Raw genomic sequence first — 18,616 nt, 5'->3', positions numbered from 1 at the left:
CAGACGGGCAAGGGAAAAACCTCCAGGACACAGGGCTGAGAAAAGCCAGCATAAAGCGTTTTTATTGCAATAATAAACTGGATACCTTTGTGCGGCGGAGAAGGAAGTGACCGGCAGGAATTTCTGTTATCAACGGACTGGGCAGAGCAGAGGAGGGGGCACGGGGGGGCAGCAATGTGTCCTGTGAGACCAGGCAAGCGGCGATGACCAGCATCAGGTGGCAGGAGAGAACGGGCAGGTGTGCTGAGAGCGGGGACAGCAGGGGCTGATGGTTCCTTTCCCGGGGGAGGGAGGGAGGACAGGGGCGTTTTTGTTGAGTTGAGCCTCCATCACCCCCCCTGCTAACAGCACCTTCCCTTTGTCCACTGTTTTCCTTTCTCTTTACAGAATGCTCCAGGCTGTGGGATTTTCAGGGTGCGGTGGAGCTCTGATGGAAACCCAACTCCCTAAATTCAAAACTGGGCTGGGGGGAAGGCAGGCTCACCCGGTGGCAGGGTGAAGCAGGGGCAGAGCAGCCCCCCTTCCCTGATGCTGCTCCCTGCATGGAGAACAGGGAAAGGCCAGGCTGCTCCCTTGCTGTCCCATTCCAGGCAGAATTCCTATGAACAATCCTAGTGCTACCTTGCTCTCTGCATCCCTTTAGCCTCAACAGGCTCACTCTGCTATGGCTTTTGCAGCAGCAGCAATTTCTGGTTTGGAAACACCATAAATCTGCACCAAAACAAGTAACTAACAGGATTCCTTTTGTTCAAATTACTCCTATCTAAGGTCAACCCATCTGCGTGCTACTGGGAAAACGCAGTCTACACCTGGAACAAAAATAAGATTAAGAACTTGACCCAAAAAGAGTTGAGGTTTACGGCGTATAGTTTAAAAAGACATAAAAACACGATACGAGGAGGAAGAGTCAGACGCAAAGCTTAGTGACCAAAGGCATTCAATCAAGGTGTAAGGTTATACAATGAGTGTAGTGGACTATCAGGAAAAGCTCCGTACAAAGTCATGTGCACTCTTCTTGAAGCTGAGATTCTGGATTCCTCCATGTGCCAAACCTGTGGGGAGAGAGGAGAGGCAGCATGACAGAGCCGCCCACCCGCCGAGGGAGCTCAGGGCATGGCAGCCTCAGCATGAACCACACCAGGCCTTCCAAGCAGAATTCAGCCCCCAGCTACAGGGGGAACACAGCCCCATCCTGCCCCCACCACTGGGACCCTGCACCCCAGAGCACAGCCCCACAGAATCACAGAACGGTCTCAGTTGGAAGGGACATTAAAGCTCATCTCATTCCAACCCTTTGCCATGGGCAGGGACACCTTCCATTCGATCAGGTGGCTCCAAGCCACTTGGTCTTGAACACCTGCAGGTATGAGGCAGCCACAGCTTCTCTGGGCAACCTGTGCCAGGGCCTCACCACCCTCACAAAGAAGAATTTCTTCTTAATATCCAATCTAACCCTGTCCTCTGTCAGTGTGAAGCCATTCCCCCTTGTCCTGTCATTCCAGGCCCTTGTCCAAAGTCCCACTCCAGCTTTCTTGAAGCCCCTTTAGTTACTGGAAGGAGCTCTAAGGTCTCCTCAGAGCCCTCTCTTCTCCAGGCTGAACAACCCCAGCTTTCCCATCCTGCCTCCATAGCAGAGGTGTTCCAGCTCTTGGGTCATAATCAAAGCCTCCTGTCCACACCATCAGCCTCAAGCACCACCAACATGAGAGGCAGGAGGGGGAGCAGCAGCAACACAACACATGGAACCTGAGGCACAAACAACCAGCACCATAACACATCTGTGGCACGAACCCGCCCTGCCAGGCTAGGAGCTTTGCTTTTACCACCACAGTGATCTGATCCCCAGCTCACCAGACTCCCAAGAGCAACTTCTACCCACAGGCCCCTACTGTCCCCTCCTTCTCATACTCCCCATTGCCACCCACTCCTCCTGCCTCTCACCCCCATCCCACCTCCCCACGTTGTCCCAAGATCAAAGACAGGGGCCTTAAGCTGTCCCCAGTCCACACACTTCCTGCCAGCAGCTGCCCCTCCTTACCCGAGGACAGGGTGCTGGGGTGGGTCATTCCAATTTCATGAGCTCCACGTCAAAAATTAGAGTGGCGTTTGGCGGGATGATCCCTGGGTGGCCAGTGGAGCCGTAGGCATAATCTGGGGAGATGGTCATCTTTGCCCGCTGACCAACGCTCATCTGGGGCAGGGACAGAAACACGGGGATGTCAGGAGATGGGCAAAACCGCCAGGTGAGTGACAGAGGAGAGACAGACCTGTCCCCACTGCTTTCCCTACACTGGGCAAGAGCAAGGCCCTGGGCTGAACAAACCAGAGGGGCAAGAGAGGAATGGGGAGATCATCAGAGGGGAAAAGCACGCAGCATGGGCTGGAAAATGAGCAGAGCTTGAGATGTCCTTCACACAGGGGATGGCACAGAATGCCAGTCAATTTCCTCCAGCCACTGTCACCCTTGTGCTCATGTCCCCAGCATGGCACGGAGCGGGTGCAGTCACACAGGCAGGAGCCAAAGCTGTGCTGTGCCCACCAACCCTCCCTGGTGTGGGCCCACAGCCTGGAGCTGTGCCGTGCCCACCAGCCCTCCCTCTCTGTGGGCTTCACAGCCCTGGAGGCTGGAGCTCTCCCGCCGCGCTCGTTCGGAGCTGACTCAGTGGAGAAATGTCACCGCTGAGTCACCGACGTGCCGTAGGTGTTGCTGGGGCCCGGCCCGGCTCCATCCCTGCCAGCTGGCAGGTGGCAATGCAGAAGGTGATATTCACGCCCACACCTCCCAGCGCCGAGGGGGCGGAGGGGTGGAAATCTCAGGGGAAGAGAATAAAAAAAAATAATAAAACAGGGAATGAGCTGCACACAGCGATTCCTGCCCACGCTGCAGCTCCCAGCACACGGCTCGGCACAGCCCGGCACACGGATCGCGAGTCCGAGGAGCTCCGGGCACCTGAGCAACTCCTTCCTCCCAGCCGCGGATCACCTCCTGCTTGCCCATCACAAACTTGAACGGCTTGTTCCTGTCGCGGGAGGAATCAAACTTCTTCCCATCCTCCAGCATACCTGGGGGGAGAGAGAGAGAGATACGATGGTGACACAGGGACAGAGCCACGCACGCCACCGTGAAGCTGCTGTGACCTGTGACAGTCACCCCTGGGACAGCTCACGTGGCTCTGAGTCAAAGATGTGTCTAAGTTGAGCCTCCTTTTCCCTGGGAAACATCTGCACAGGGGTCATGGAGGGGAAAACCCCTGGGGCATCACCCAGCCTGGGGCAGGGTAGGATGGCTCTTGGCTGTCTTGGCCCAAAGAGAAGTGGTCCTCTGGGCTGGGACCAAGGACTGATAAGGGGAGCAAATGAAGGGGGGGAAGAAAACCTTGCCCACCTCACAGCACCACTGCCAGCCATTTGTCAGGCAGCAAGATCCAGCCTGGTGCTTCCTACCACACCAGCACACACCTCTCCTCGCCAGGCTTCCACCTTTAGTCATCCACTGATGATGCTCCAGTGCCCCATCTGGAGGCTTTGACTGGCCTCCAGCCCTCCCATGCCCAGCTGTGTCCTGCTGATCTGTGCCAAATCCCTCCCAGGCCCAGGAATGACAACGGGGAGAGGCAGCACCAAGTGCTGGATGCGTGTGCCTGGGGCAGCCCTCGTTCCCCAGCAAGGGCTGAGCCAGGCTGATATCCCCAGAGCTAAATATAACTCCCCAACATGAGCTAAGGAGGAATTTCCTCCCCTCCCTTGCTCCCTGCCTGACCTTCTTGGGGAATCTTGGAGCTGGCACTGCCTTATAGGAGCAGTAACTCCACTGGCCAGCTCCTATAAGGCAGCTCCAGCTCTGCATTAACACAGCCAGTGGCCTGTACAATAAACCCTGTATGATAAGAGCAATATTAAACTCTCTTCTAAATGCTTTTCACTTCTTCACTTCCTGAAACAGCCAAAAAAACCTGTTTTCCTGGCTGGAAACTGCTCTGTAGCCTTGAAAAACCAAACTTTCCCAGGAAGGCCTAGAGCAGAATGCCTTCCCTTTGCCAGGGCACATGGGCAAGGGAAAATGTGTCTGTGAAAAAGATGGGATGGGAGATCTTGGCCCCTGCTTGCAGTTACCAGAGCAAATGGCATGCAGGGACCAGTAGCCACAGAGATGGGACATGCCAAATGGAAAGGAGAGAATGGGAAAAAATACATCACCTTTGCAGGGGCAAAAAGCACTGAGACCTCTGGGCTGCAGGAAGCTTTCTCTCAGGGAGTAGAATTAAGCTTTTAATTTCACAAACAGCAAAAATCCCCTCTCCAAGATGTCAAGCGTCAGCTCAGCCAGTCACGCTGTAGCCCTGGACTTTGGAACAGTAAGTCTGGAGTTTTCTCACTTCCTCCTTCCAGGATAAACCTCTTGCCGCTGAACCTGCTTCCAGCCCCGTCTGGCACTGCTCCCCGCTCCCGTCCGCTGGCCTTCCTCCCGCCCGGCGGGGCCGCTGGCAGCAGGGACATGGGGCAGGCTGTGCCGGCTGGCACCGGCAGCGCTGCCTGGCTGCACCCCGAGCTGACCCTGCCTCAGCTCCAAGCCCTTCGGCACTGCAACAAGCTGGGGCGGCTGAGGAAGGATGGAGGTGGCAGCTCTCTGCCATCCCCCTCACTGGACACCCACCGAGGCCGTGCAGCACAATCCCCTGCTCGCTCGCCACAGCAAGCAGGGACCTCTGGGATTGCTCCTGGGGCGTCCGCTGCCTGCAGAAGCACATCCCATTTGGTGTCCCAAGCAGGGCAATGTAAAGGCACCATCAGCGGCCCAGGAGATGTGGCCAACTTTGCACAGGAGTGAATGGCACTGCCCAACCCTGCTGCCGAGCTCACCTGTCCCAGTCCAGCCTCGGGAAGTGTTTCGGAGCTGGCAGCACCCTGGCTGCAGAAGAGAGGGACTGACAGACTAAACTGGTTGCAGTAGCCCAAGGGATTGATCACTCAGCTGCCCCCGGCCCAGGACAGAGGTCACACACAGCCCATCCCTGCTCCCCAGCATGGGGCTGCTGTGAGGCTGCCATGATCCCCCATCACGCCAGCAGGGAAAACAAAGAGGCTCCAATGCTCCAGAGACAGCATCCTCATCTCAGGCACTTCCTCTGCCCACAAGCCTCCCGGGAGATTTCTCCAGCCCTGGACAAGTATGAGCAACCATTTCCTCATCTCTGCCATCCCTGAGCAAGGAGATAACGAGATCTTAAAGCTATTATGGAGACAAAACATCCTCTGGCAAAAGTAGCCATGGCCAGTAGAGCCCCAGGAGCAGCAGACAGTCCCTGGCACAGCTCTGTGCTTGCCACCACCAGTCCTGTGAGAGGAGCAGAGCCCATGGAGGTGGGTTACAGAGATCCACCTATCCTGGTTACCAGACTGAAAGGCTTTGAGCCTCCAGGGATCCCACCTGGGCTATACAGACCCTAGGAGGGTTCAGGGAACAGTGAGAAAGAGCACGGAGCCCTGCAGGGGCTGCAGCAGTCGTGGGATGGAGCAGGGGCTCTGGAGTGCAGCCCCAGCCCTGGACGGGCAGAGTGGCCGTGCCAGGTCTCTGCCACACTTGGCAGGCAGGAGCTGGGAGACGCCGGCTGCAACGTGCGACTTGGCTCCGGGCCCCCCTGGGCGGGCAGAGGCGGTGGAGAGCGGTGCTGGAGCAGGCAGAGTCAGCCCTGGGACAAACCTGCCGGGTCGGGTTTTGCTGGGGGTGCAGAGCCCCACCTGCACCCCCTCCATCCCCTCCAGGCTGCCAATCCTTGGCACAATCATCGCCCAGGGGCTCCCACATGGAGCCAGCTTCCTGAGGAGAGGCAGGGAGAGACCAGAGCAGTGGTGCAGGTCCCTCTGCTCCATCTGGGACAGGATGGAAAACCCTTCCCAGAAGCCCTGGGATACCCAGCATGCTCCAACCCCCCTCTGCTCAGGACCAGGATGCACAGCTGAGGTTCAATCCTGCCTCCACCAGTGCTCCCCATCACCCAGCCCACCCCACTGCCACCCACAGCTGGATGCAGAGGGGTTTTCGTCCACCATTCTCATGGCCTGGCAGGAGAGACGACCCCAGTGCAGGTAGGGAAGGGGGTGCAGGAGCTGCCACAAGTGTCACAACCTGCAAACTGACAGTTGCACGCCTCGGTAGGAAATGTCTCACAACCACAGGGTGTTCGCTGAGCAGCAGGAGAGCATCGAGGGTAGCAGCACCCAGAGCAGTGGGAGAGCACCACCACCCCACGGGTGCTGGAGAGGATGGTCCTCTCAGTGCTACCTTGCTGGAGAAAGATAGTTTTCTCCAGTATCCCTCCCTGCTCCAAACCCCTCTCCTTCCAAGACTGCAGATGCTGGGTATGCTCTGCCACTCAGGCAAAGCCGTTTGGCCAAACCATGTCAGACTTGCTCCTGTCCTGGCACTGCCCAGCATGACCACGGCTCCCCATTTCCCATCCAGAAGCACGGTGGCATGCCCACATTCTCCCCATATTCTCTGCAGCCCCTGTGTGCTCAGATAGCAGGTCCCCCTGGCACCAGCACTGCCAGACCCCCCACTCTGTCCACTGCTCTGACCCAGGGGGCTCAGCTCTGTTGGTCCCCAAACCCACACCCTCTCCCCACCAACTCGCTCCCATGCCACCCTCCTATCCCATGCCAGTTGCTGCAAGCAATCCTGAACGTGTCAGTGAACTTTACCCTTGATTTAGCTCCTTTAAGGGCCTTATGTAGCAGATTTCATATCAAAGGCTATTTAAGATGCCTCACGGTGTGAGCTCTCCACAAAAAGACCTGGGTCTCGGGATGGAGGAGGGGGAAAGGGTCCAATTCCCCCAGCTCCCCTCATACACTTCCACCTCTGCAATCCCAGCATAAGCAACTGGTATCTCTCAAGCAGGAGGCCCAGAGGATTCTTAGCTCTCCACCTCTTTCCCCAGCACTGCCCTCCCACACCAGGGCTGTCTGTCTGTCCATCCCTCATGCCTGGGATGCTCTCAGTGGGGCCAGGCCCTATGGAGCAGTAGCTGGGGCACAGGCAGAAGCAGCACCAGCCTCTGGCTGACTGAGCCAGCTCCCCACAGTCCCTCATCCTTGGATCACTGGTTTTTTTCCCAAAAATGGTTTTTACCCAAATCACTGTGCATCCGTAACCCAGCGCAGGGAGAGCTGCCTCCCGCACACCACAGGCTGGATCTCCCCAGCACTGGAGCAAAGGGAAGCCGGGGACGGAGCCAACACAGGGCTCTGGAAGGAGCCTCGGAGCTCGGCACCTCCAGCACTGCAGTCTGCCGCCATCCCTGATGCTGCTCTGCAACGGAGCCGGGAATCAAAGGTTTGTAAGGATTCCCGAGAGCCAAGCCCCACTCCAGCCTCTGGTAGGGCTGACTGCGGGAGCCACGCTGCCGACGCAGGGAAACGGCATCAGGGCCTGGAGGTGTTTGATTCCTGCTGCCTGCCGAGGCGGGCTGGGGGGGGGCAGGAGCCGCCTGCGGACGGAACGGGCGGGGAAGCATGAGGGGGGGAATAAAGGACAAAAGGAGACAATAATAACAAACAAACAAAATAAAGGAAATTAGAGAACCGCTCCCAGGGGCGCAGCGGATCGCTGCTGCTGGGGAGCGCCTGTCGGGAGCAAGTCACCACGTAGCACTTTGCCTGAAGCACCATGACGTGGGGACGGGACGTCGGTGACCCCCCAGGCAGCTCTGCCAGGGTGGGGGGGACGGAGCTGGGGAGAGCGGCAGCGCCGCAGGAGGGGGGGAGTCAGCGCTGGGAGCCGAAGGGCTGGGAGCTGGGAGGGCTGGCAGGCGGCAGGACTGGCCCACCGGGAGCCACTTGACTGCCTGCCAGCCTCTCTTTGTTCTTCCACCGGCGGAGGAAACGGGGCGGCCGGGCAGACCAAGCTGCTTCCTCTCCCTGCTGACGAGGGAAGGGGAAAGAACGGGGGAGATGGAGGAGCAGCAGATGGACTGGATGCCCGCCGAGCCCTCCCGGCAGGCTGGGCTGCCCGGGCCCTGCACAGAGGGGCTCCCCAGCCCCCCACCATGGCCAGGGAGGCGGAAAGGGGAATTGGTTATTAGCAAAAACAGTCGCAAATGAGTCGTTGACTCGTTTTTACCCACCCCGATGAGCCAAAGCTGTACAAAAGGAGGCCGAGGGGGACAGCAGCCCCAGGAGTGACCCCCCAAAGCATTTTTTGGGGTCTCAAGGTTGTTTTCTTCCTGCCCCCCAAGCTTGCAGAAGGCTGCTGGAGAACACCGAATGGAACATGACTCTCTCTGGCTTTGGGGAAGCCCCTCATCGAAGCACTACCCCGACCCCCAAACAGTGCCTTGGTTACCCACACTGGGGTTGCCCCAGAAAAGCCCAGAATTTGGGTCTGCGGCTGCCCCACAGGCACCCCCGGTGTCGCCCCACAAGGGAGAAGGGGTTGGGGCAGTAGTGGGGAGGGGGATTGCATCCCTACAGGGAGGTCTGGCATGGGGGTCCTGCTCCAAGGCAGTGGACCCTGAGACGTCTCGGGGATGACTCGTGGAGCCCGTGGGGGCTCTGGGCTCCACAGCCCGCAGGCCTCGGCTGCCCTGGGACCCCCAGAGACCCGCTGGGCTCTGCCCTGGGTGCCCCTTCCTGTCCCCCGGGGACCCCCCGAGCCGTTCTCCCGGTGCATCCCCAAAAACAAGGCGAGATGCGTGTGGGAAAAGGCCCCTCCAGGGATGAGGCTGCGGGAGAGACGGGGACAACGGGGCCTCCCCACGGCCACGGGGCACCGACAGGACCCCCCATCCCGTCTCCGCGCCCCCCCCGGGAGAGCCGCCCGTGGTGGCCCGGACCCCCCCGGTTCCCCCGGGGAGCGCCACGGCCCATCCCGGCCGCCGGGCCCGGGGTCCCCGCAGGCAGCCGGCGGCGGGCGGGGGGGAGCGGCAGGCCCCGCTCCCTCGGTGCCCGGGCCGGGCAGACCCTCCCGCCCCTCCGCTGCCGGTGCCGGCGGGGCCGCCCCGCACTCACCCGTGTAGTGCACCACGCAGGTCTGGCCGCGCTTGGGGAACGTCCGCCCTGCGGGGAGACACGCACCGTCACCCCGCGGCACCGGGACCCGCACCGGGACCCGCGGGGAGAACAGGGACAAGGGATGGGGGGTGTGGGGGAAGCGGGCACGGCCGCGGCTCACCGTCGCCGGGGGCGATGGTCTCCACATGCACGCCCATGCCGGTGCCGGTGCCGCTCGCACCCGCAGCGCCCGCAGCTCGAGGGAGGAGGGGCCGCGTGTGCGCAGCCGCGACGGTCAGCGCCATAGAGCCCGCCCGCCCCGCCAGGGAACTCGCCCGTCACCGCCATCCAGCCCACCCATCACCGCCACAGAGCCCGCCCGTCACCTCCATCCAGCCCACCCACCACCGCCACAGAACCCGCCCGTCACCGCCATGCGGCCCTCCCGCCCCGCCAGGGAGTGGTCCCGCCCCGGCCGCCGCCATCTTCCGCCCCCCCCCGCCCCGCCGCCATCTCGGCTCCACGCGGTTGCCGGGGAAACGCGAGCCGGCAGTGAGGGACCCCCGGGCTCGGGCCCCTGTGGGCTGTGCCCGTGTATGGCCATGCCCAGGCCCGAGATGTGTGGCCCAGCACAGAATCATCGAATCACAGAATTAATTAGGTTGGAAAAGACCTCTCCGAGGTCATCGAGTCCAACCGGTGACCGAACACCACCGTGTTAACCAGACCATGGCACCGAGTGCCGCGTTCCAGGCTACCCTTAAGCATTCCAGCGGCAGTGACTCCACCACCTCCATGGGCAACCCATTCCAATATCTAATCTCCCTTTCTGTGAAGGAATTCCTCCTGTTGTCCAACCCAAACCTCCCCCAGTGCATCTTAGAATCATAGAATGATAGAATCAACTGGGTTGGAAAAGACCCCCGAGATCATCAAGTCATTGACAGATCATCAAGTCCAACCCTTGATCCAACACCGCCGTGGTTACCAGACCATGGCACTAAATGCTACATCCTGTCTCATCTTAAAAACCTCCATGGACGGTGAATTCACCAGCTCCCTGGGCAGCCCATTCCAATGTCTTAAGACTGTGTCCTCTTGTCCTATTGCTTGTTACGTGTGAGAAGAGCCCGACCCCCACTGGGCTACACCGTCCTTTCTGGGAGTTGTAGAGAGCAAGAAGGTCCTCCCGAGCCTCCTTTTCTCCAGGTTGAGCCCCCACAGCTCCCCCAGCCGCTCCTCATCACACTTGTGCTCCAGACCCTTCTCCATCTCCATTGCCCATCTCTGGACTAGCTCCAGCACCTCAGTGTCCTCCTTGCAGTGAGGAGCCCAGAACTGGACACAGTCAAGGCCACAGTGCAGCCTCGGAGCTGCTCGGGAACCCCAATGGCAATGGCCGACAGCATCCTGGCTTGTGCCCACCATTGTGTGACCAGCAGGACCAGGGCAGTGACTGTCCACCTCTGCTGGGCACTGCTGAGGCACCTCAAATCCTGGAGTCAGTTTTGGGCCCCTCACAGCAACAAAGATATTAAGGTGCTGGAATGTGTCCAGAGAAAGGCAGTGGAGCTGGGGAAGGGGCCAGAGCACAGGGAACAGCTGAGGGAGCTGGGGGGGCTCAGTTTGGGGAAAAAGGAGGTGCAGGGGACCTTCTCTCTCTCTCCAGCTCCTTGACAGGAGGTTGTAGTGAGGTGGGGGTGAGGCTCTTCCCCCAGGCAACAAGTAACAGGGCAAGAGAAAATGCCTCAAGTTGCACCAGGGGAGGTTTCGGTCGAGTATTGGGGAAAATTTGTTCACCAGAATGGTGCTCAGGAATTAGAACAGGCTGGCCAGGGCAGTGGTGAAGTCACCATCCCTGGAGGGATTTAGGACACACATGGATGTGGCACTTGGGGACACGGTTTAGTGGTGGCCTTGGCTGTGCCAGGGGAATGGTTGGACTCAATGATCTTAAATGTCTTTTCTGATTAAAATGATTCTGTGATTAATGCTGCTCCCCACCGTGTGGACAGGGCAGGGGCAGGCTCAGAAGAAGACACACAGGTTTGAACAACCCAACACTCAAAAGGACTTTTTTTTTTTTCTGTGAAAAGCAGCAACTATTTTCTTTTTTGGTCAAAAAAAGAATCACTCCAAGCACAGGATTTTTGCCTCAAAGTGTCCTATTTCTTTACTTCAAGGAGATGAACTTGAGCCTCCACAAGGGAACAGAGAAGTTCCAAGGACAGCCAAGAGACTAATAAAAAGCCAGGATTCTCAGCAAGTGCATTAAAATGGGACACAAGAGGAGGAGACTTAAAATAACAGATAATAGCATGAAGCAAGTTTTAATTGCTTCTGTTCCTTGCATCTTTTAAATACTGAACTACCAAGGGGGTTTTTTTCTTGTTTGATCCATAGTATTATGTTTTACGTTAAAGCTCCAGCACATCGATGATTCCTGTGGTCCCTGACTTTCCACATCAGCAGGGTGGATGTGTGAGGCCCTGAGTCAAGGTGAAAAACAACAGGGTAGAAAAAGGGGCACATTCTCATCCCTCCTGATTCATACTGTCTCTGTGGAGAGCTGGGCCTGCTTTCCGTACAAGAACCACTGATAAACAAGGATCTGAAAGGGGAAAATGCTGCTGGATGTAAGCCCACGCTGGAGCCCTCACCTCACTGGTGCAGGCACGCTTGCACACGTCAGACACAGCAGCTCTTGCTCTGGGTGGGGTATTTTGCTTTTTTTTTTTTAACTTCCTGGCATAACCTGCTCATCTTACCAGCAGCAAGGGCACTGCAACAAGCAGTGCTTCAACAGGGGTAAGGAGCTCAGCCAGGGTTGATCACCCCTCACTGCTCATGGTCCAGCAGACAGACCCAGGACAGGTTCAGGTCAAATTCTGGTGCCCAAACTCTGGAGAAAGCACAAAGACTTGAAAACTAGTGACTCTGGATCACCCGCTGGCAGAACTCACAAAGTAAGAAATGCCAAGAGTGACCATTCAGATCTAATGCTGTAAAAAATAAAAGGAACATTATTTGAGCTACAGAAGCACAACCCTGGGCAGCAGTGGGCTGGCAGGCACCACACACACCAGCAGCTGCGGATCTGCTGGAGGGCAGGATGGCTCCACAGGGGGATCTGAGCAGGCTGGATTGATGGGACAAGACCAGTGGTATGAGGTTGAATAAGGCCAAGTGCCAGGTCCTGCCCTTAGGTCACAGCAACCCCATGGAATGCTCCAAGCTTGGGCAGAGCAGCTGGAAATCTACTCGTCAGAAAGAACCTGGGGGTGCTGGTCAACAGCAGTTGAACATGAGCCAGCAGATGCCCAGGTGGGCAAGAAGGCCAATGGCACCTGGCTTGGGTCAGCAGTAGTGTGGCCAGCAGGACCAGGGCAGTGACCTGTGCTGTTCCTAAATCCGGAGGCAGCCAGGCTGGAAGCGAGGCAGTGACGGAGTGCAGCACATTCCAACACCTGGCCGGGCTGAGCCAAGTGATCCCAAAGAAGAGCCTTCACGCTCCAGAAAACAAAGCAAAACAAAAACAAAACAAGCAAACAAACAAAACAAAACAAAAAAGAAAAATGAGATTCTTCGTGCATCTGAGCAATGGTTCTGAACCCAGGCTGCTGCAACCATCCTGATGCCACTCTAAAACACTGTCCCTCTGTTGATCACAGTGTTGCACCACGAGACTTAAGGCTTTGCATTAATTCATCTCACAACTGGGGAGCAATTTGCTCAAATCCTGCCAGTGTGCACCAGACTGGAGAGCTGCAAGGTCAGCCTGCGGTCAGATCCAGCACCAGCCCTAAAAATAACCAGCCTCCCTCTCTGCCTCTGCATGAGGCTGAACCCAGCCCAGCTGTACAGCCCTGGGATGGCTGATTTCCCCCTCTCCCCCTGCTGCCCCCTCACTGTTGCCAGGAGAAATGTGGGGGTGCCAGCATCTCTTGAAGATGCTGCTGCAGGAGATTTAGCTACAGGCTACGATTTAAAAGCAGCTCAGTACTTCTTGGCATTTATTTGACACTTCTGCCATAACCTCCCAACCTGGCAAAAACCAGGACAAGCTGCCAGACCCACCCCAGCTGCCTGACCAGAGGCAGCACAGCCCATTCTCATGGGAGAAGCTCCTGTTTTCCCAGAAGTGACAGGTGACATGGCCCAGGCAGGTGGACAGAGCTGGCTCCCACCTCCCTGCTACCAGGTGTTGTTTCTGCTTGAAACCACCACTGGCTTCAACTTCAGCCTTCTTCAAAGAAATTCTAAACCTTTCCCCATGAAAGAGCAGTCTGAGCACAAAGAAATCCACTGTCTCTGCAGCATTTTCCCTAAAAACTGGTCAAAAATAGTTTCCTCTCAAATACAACCCTTGTGTTTGCTGTGCATGTGTTCCCACCAGCTTAAGTGACACCTCCACACCCTGGTGTGTCAGCACTATTCCAGGGCTGGTGGGGGCCCTTCCTCCCAGCACTGCAGTCTCTCCCAGAAGGAAAGTGTGGATCTGCCTTGCCCAGATCTGTCAGGACCTGCCGGGCCAAGCCCTGGAAAAAGCTCTGGAGAGGTGGCAGAGCTGGGGCTGCAGCAGGACCCCTTCCCTGTGCCTGCCAGCCAGGAGAGGGAGGGGGTCAGGATACAAACCAGGCGTTTGGGACAGGGAATGGGAAACAACAGGAAGCGACGACTTTCCCCGACAGCAGCACATCCTGACAGCGCAGCAAATCCACGTCCTGCACAGTGAACTCACCCTCTTCAGCCCGGATTCGTTCCCAGCTGCCACACTCCACCTGATGTGGGTTAAAAAGAACACAAGCATTTGTGAAACCTGGTGAGAAGCCAGACAAGGGTAGGACAAGGGGAAATGGCTTTAAACTGCATCCATCCCTTGCTGCTCCCCAGCTAGAGCTCTCCCAGGCTCCACTCCAGGTCCCTTCCTGGAGAGGCTGGGACTCCCCAGCTGGCTGTGCCCCCATCCCTTGCAGCACAGGATGGTGTGTAAAGACAGTCAGCCCCAGGCACCATGTTCCTTAGAGTCATGCAAGTCTGGAAGAAGCAGTACCTGAACAGGTGCCACAGGAATTTCAGGGAGGCAGGGGTGGGACGACGTCAGGCTGTAGCCAAGCACCCCGGATGGCGTGGAGCTTGCAGCCATGGGGAGGAAGCAGAGCTGGCCAGATGCAGCCCTCAGATAAGGTGGTCACACTGCTCCTTGCACAAGCCAAGCTACACAGCACAGCCAAACCCCAGCCTCCAAACCACAGCCCAACTGCTGAGAGATCAAGATCTACAAGAGGAGGCACTAACATCTGAGAGAAAAGGTAGTGTCCAAGCTGAAAACATCTTGTATTCTCTTGCTTAACTTCTTCAAGTCCTTTCTCTGCAGCAGGACCCTGGGGCAGCAATAACCCTCTATGTGTGAGATCTGCCCGTGGGACCAGCTTGCTGTATTTTCTCCTTGGACTCTTGCTGACCAGGAAGCCAATAGCAGGGTCAGTAACTGCATCCAAGGCTCTTCCAAGGAAAATTATCAAAGAGGCATGGAATGGCTCCAGCCAGGGGGGAAAGGGAAACCACATCTCGAAAGGAAATTCTAACAAAACGCTGTGAAGCAGCAGCACGATGGAACTCACTCCAGCCAGCATTTCATCTGCATTCTCTGGAGATCCCTCCAAGGGTTGAAATGGCCCAGAAACATCTCCACCACCAATGTTTACATCATGTGATTTTGATCCAGTTTGAATGTCTATTTCTAATGAGCATTCCAAGGGCTTTGAAACACCCACCAAACTCTAGCCTTGCCCCAGACTGCTAAGCCCCTTCACAGATACCCCCGTCTCACATGGCCACTCACCTGCGCAACATCCAACAGGAAGATTTGGAGGAAAAATCCCAAGGTGTTGCCTGTCATCTGGTAGGGAATGCCCCAGCAGTAGAGCAAACCTCTGTGCAGAGAGCAGCCCTGGCTTCTCCTGCAGCTGCAACGCCAGGGAATGATCCAACCTGAGAAATTATATGAACCTCTGACTGACAGCTAAACCCCATCTGCTGCTTATCCCTGATTTAAACTCTGAGTCATGTCATAACTCCCCACGACAAACACACCTGTCATTGGCTGGACATTGCTCCACCTGACACCCACAAACAAGGTGGTCATGGCAGTTGGGGTGCTGTGGGGTGCTGGCTTCCCAATTGCTGGCAATCCCGGTGGTTCAGGGTGCAGTGCTTCCCTCCCTCAGGCTCTGCCTGGATCCCCAGGTCCTGCTCAGTGGTGTTCCATGTTCATAAGCCCGTGGGATCTCTTTCAGAGTGGCTCCAAGGGGCCAGGCAGGCCAGCACCCTCTCTTCCTGCTCCAGCCCACCATCTCTGGGTGGGGAGGCCCCGGCACAGGTTGCCCAGAGAAGCTGTGGCTGCCCCATCCCTGGAAGTGTCCAAGGCCAGGTTGGACAGGGTTTAGAACAACCTGGTCTGGTGGAAGGTGTCCCTACCCATGGCAGAGGGATTGGGACAAGAAAAGCTTTAAGATCCCTTCCAACTCAAACCATTCTGTGATTCTATGATCCCACACCCACTCCTCCACCAGCCAAAGCCCCAAGGCAAGTGCTGATTAGTGAGCATCTGTCTCATTTGCTCCTCTTAAGCTTGTCTTGTCACCAAGGTCACACCCCTGGTGTTTCCCCTGTTCTCCTCAAGGCATGTTTGCAGGAGATGAGAGGCTGCTAACGCATGAGACACAGATCTAACTGAGGCACAGTGCTCTGCTGAGCTGCTCTAACACTGTCCTTTGCTGTTCCACTGAGCCACAATCCAGCGCTTTGGGTTCTGTAACATTAAAAAGTACAAATTGCATCCGGCTTAAAGTGACTGTAATGGAGACAGTGAGGAGAGAGACTGCAAAGGCCAGAGCCCAGGGGATTTCTATAGATCAGCAGGGGAGGCACAAGGAACGTTTCAGTGTGCAGGAAAAGGGCTGATGGCAAAGCCTCTGTTTTATTTGGATGTGGTTTTCTTCAGTAAACACCACACCAAGCCTCGAGTATCTGGCAAGTTCCCAGAAGCAACCTACAGCACTGACTTCCCCACAGCCCCAAAACGAACTTGCTGTCTAGCATGATACACCTCAGCGTCAGACAAGGCCAGGAGTATCCTGAGGGATACAGGGTGAGGCCACAGAGAGGGTGGACAGCTCGTCCAGGCTCAGCTGACACTCGCTCTCCTACGAGCAGACTTGTCCCGAGGCCATTCTGTCAGGACAGGGCAACCAGTGGTGGGGTCACAGTGCAGATCAGGGCTGACCTTCTCTCTTAGCACAGGTTGCCGTGGATGATGCTCAGGGCTAACAGGCTCATCAGCATCTTGGGTTCCCGGTCACATCATGTATTGGCTTTTCCAATTCCCAAGCAGCTCCAGTGCAGCTCAGAGCACAGCAGATGGGCTCTGTCCTGCACCCAAAAAATCCACTGCCTCTCTGGAAAAACATGGAAGGCTCCCTTGCCCAGCAGGGCAGATGGCTATCCCAGGCACCTGGTCCAGACAGGACTGTAAAGGACTGTGAGCTCTTCCAGAAGAGCCCCACAGAGAGCGAGGAGGGATGAACACTTGGCACGGAGCAGCTGTGCGAGAGGCTGGACGGAGGGACAGGCTGCAGCGTCACATGGACAGCTGGGGAACCAGGAAATCAAGTCAAGAAATGCCTCACATTCCCACTTGCCCTCATCTCTGGTGGGGTGAGAGGGCAATCTGGCAGTTCCCCGGCCTATCTGGGCTGGGGACAGCTCGCTGTGCCATCAACACCAGTCAAGGTGACAGCTACCCTGGAGGGATGACAGACCTTCATTGTAATGGTACTAGGGAGCCGTGTACAAAATCCTGGGCACAATCCCAAAAAGCAGCATTCCAAAAGGCACTGAGTGTCCCTCATGCAGTGATTAGCAATAACTCCTCCACAGCCCATGCCACGGAAAAAGCACTGATGCTGCCATGCCCACCAGGTTGGAGGGTCCAGCTTCTCCCTGCACACCCAGGAGAGCAGAGCACCTACTTTCCCCCTGCCAGCTAAGCTCAGCAGCCTGATCCTGCCTCTCAGCTTCTGGTCTCAGTTTGCTTTCTGCCTTTTACAGCACAGCGAGGGTCAGGTCCCTTGTATTCCAAATTGCAGGCATTCAGTCTAAAAAGCTTTGTCCCACGGGGATGGCTGAGGCATTAGGCTTGCACCACCGAGAAGCACTTACTCACACAACATCTTATTTCCACAGCAGTTCTGTTTCTAAAATTACAAAGGCATTTCTCTGGGCTGTATGGTTTTGTGGTAGCTTTTGTTCCCTTGATGCTCTCAGCAGGTAGGACAGCGCTCTGCACGGCTCTGCCCGTTTCACTTGAAAGTCAGCACCAACCCCACAACGGCAGAGCCTTGCTTTAACAATGTGTTCTCGAGCCTGAGTCATAAACACTTCAAACCACCCCCACAGCCTGCGGCTCGAGCCGGGCAGGCTCCGCGTGGGCGAGCGCGCTCGCGAGGGTGAGCTGCACGTGTGAAATGCGCTTCTGCATGTGAGAAAGCAGCACCCTGGGACACTGATCTTACCTCTCTGCAGACCACTCTCCTCTGTGGGAGAGCCCCTTGGGTCGGCCTGTGCAGCTCAGTGTCTTTGTCACCACTCAGAAGTGTGACAGCAGACGTGACCATGTCCTGCAGCAGCACATGGCAGGGAAGCAGAGCCTTCCTCACCCAGGGTGAGGAAGATGTTGTCTTTGCACATCAAGGAGTGTACTGGAGATATGAGTGGATCAGAGCTGGCTGGAGATTTGACAAGTGAAGGTACAACACTTGCAGGGGCCCAGGAGGAGCTGAGGGAGGGAACGTGACCTGCCCTGCGAGACCCTGTCAGGGCTCACGGGGCAGCAAGTACTTGGGGCAGTAGCTCCCAGACTCTCTACAGTCAAGTGGAGAATCCGCTGCTCTTCAAAGGTCAAGCTGTGTCCAGTGTTTCTTCCCCACCCCACACTGCTCCCACAGTGAGATCTTATGGATGTGGGGAAGAAGTCCTTTGCCTGAGCTCCAGAGCACTACAGGAGCACGTTGGAGCCACTCCAGGACTCCTGTCTCAGCACCAGCAACCACCAGCTGCAAAGAACCAGCATGTGAAACCCAGAGCAGGCAGACAAAGTGGCAGGAACAGGTAGGCAGAGGGCAGCAGGAGCAAGAAGGTTCTTATCCCAGGTCACTCCCCAACACAGCCCCTCTGTCTGAAGGCAGTCCAGGAAGGCCCAAAACCCCACTCTGGTTCCTTCCTCACAGAATCACAGAATGGTTTGGGGTGGAAGAGACCTTAAAGACCATCTTGTTCCAATCCTCCTGCCATAGGCAGGGACACCTTCCACTAGACCAGGTTGCTCCAAGCCCTGTCCAACCTGGCCTTGGACACTTCCAGGGATGGGGCAGCCACAGCTTCTCTGGGCAACCTGGGCCAGGGCCCCACTACCCTCACAGGGAAGAATTTCTTCCTGATATCCTCGTACTGAAGCCATTCCCCCTTGTCCTGTCACTCCAGGCCCTTGTCCAAAGTCCCTCTCCAGCTCTCTTGGAACCTCTTTAGGCACTGGAAGGGGCTCTAAGGTCTCCCTGGAGCCTTC

The 18,616-nt window shown here is 56.8% G+C and overlaps 1 protein-coding gene across 1 annotated transcript; it reads right to left on the bottom strand.

Annotated features, from left to right (window-relative positions):
• Positions 1–36: 36 nt before the first annotated feature.
• Positions 37–9,404, bottom strand: FKBP1A (FKBP prolyl isomerase 1A). Its single transcript, XM_032704578.1, has 5 exons — positions 9,173–9,404; positions 9,010–9,057; positions 2,951–3,063; positions 2,039–2,191; positions 37–1,052 (listed from the first exon to the last, which is right to left on the bottom strand). The coding sequence occupies exons 1-4, from the start codon at positions 9,294–9,296 to the stop codon at positions 2,063–2,065; spliced, it is 414 nt and encodes a 137-aa protein (XP_032560469.1). The 5' UTR covers positions 9,297–9,404; the 3' UTR covers positions 37–1,052; positions 2,039–2,062.
• Between the last annotated feature and the right edge of the window lie 9,212 nt (positions 9,405–18,616).

The sequence above is a fragment of the Chiroxiphia lanceolata genome, chromosome 17 (genome assembly GCF_009829145.1).
Source record: "Chiroxiphia lanceolata isolate bChiLan1 chromosome 17, bChiLan1.pri, whole genome shotgun sequence".
In the NCBI taxonomy this organism is placed as follows: Eukaryota; Metazoa; Chordata; class Aves; order Passeriformes; family Pipridae; genus Chiroxiphia; species Chiroxiphia lanceolata.
Note: the sequence above shows the minus strand (reverse complement) of the source record. Positions and strands in the feature narration are given on the sequence as shown.

Coding starts and splice junctions, on each gene's coding strand:
- FKBP1A (XM_032704578.1), bottom strand. CDS start 9,296: ATGGCGCTGACCGTCGCGGCTGCGCACACGCGGCCCCTCCTCCCTCGA. Junction 3,064..9,009: donor CTGCGTGGTGCACTACACGG/GTGAGTGCGGGG, acceptor CTCTCCCCCCAG/GTATGCTGGAGGATGGGAAG. Junction 2,192..2,950: donor GGGAGGAAGGAGTTGCTCAG/GTGCCCGGAGCT, acceptor TCCCTGCCCCAG/ATGAGCGTTGGTCAGCGGGC.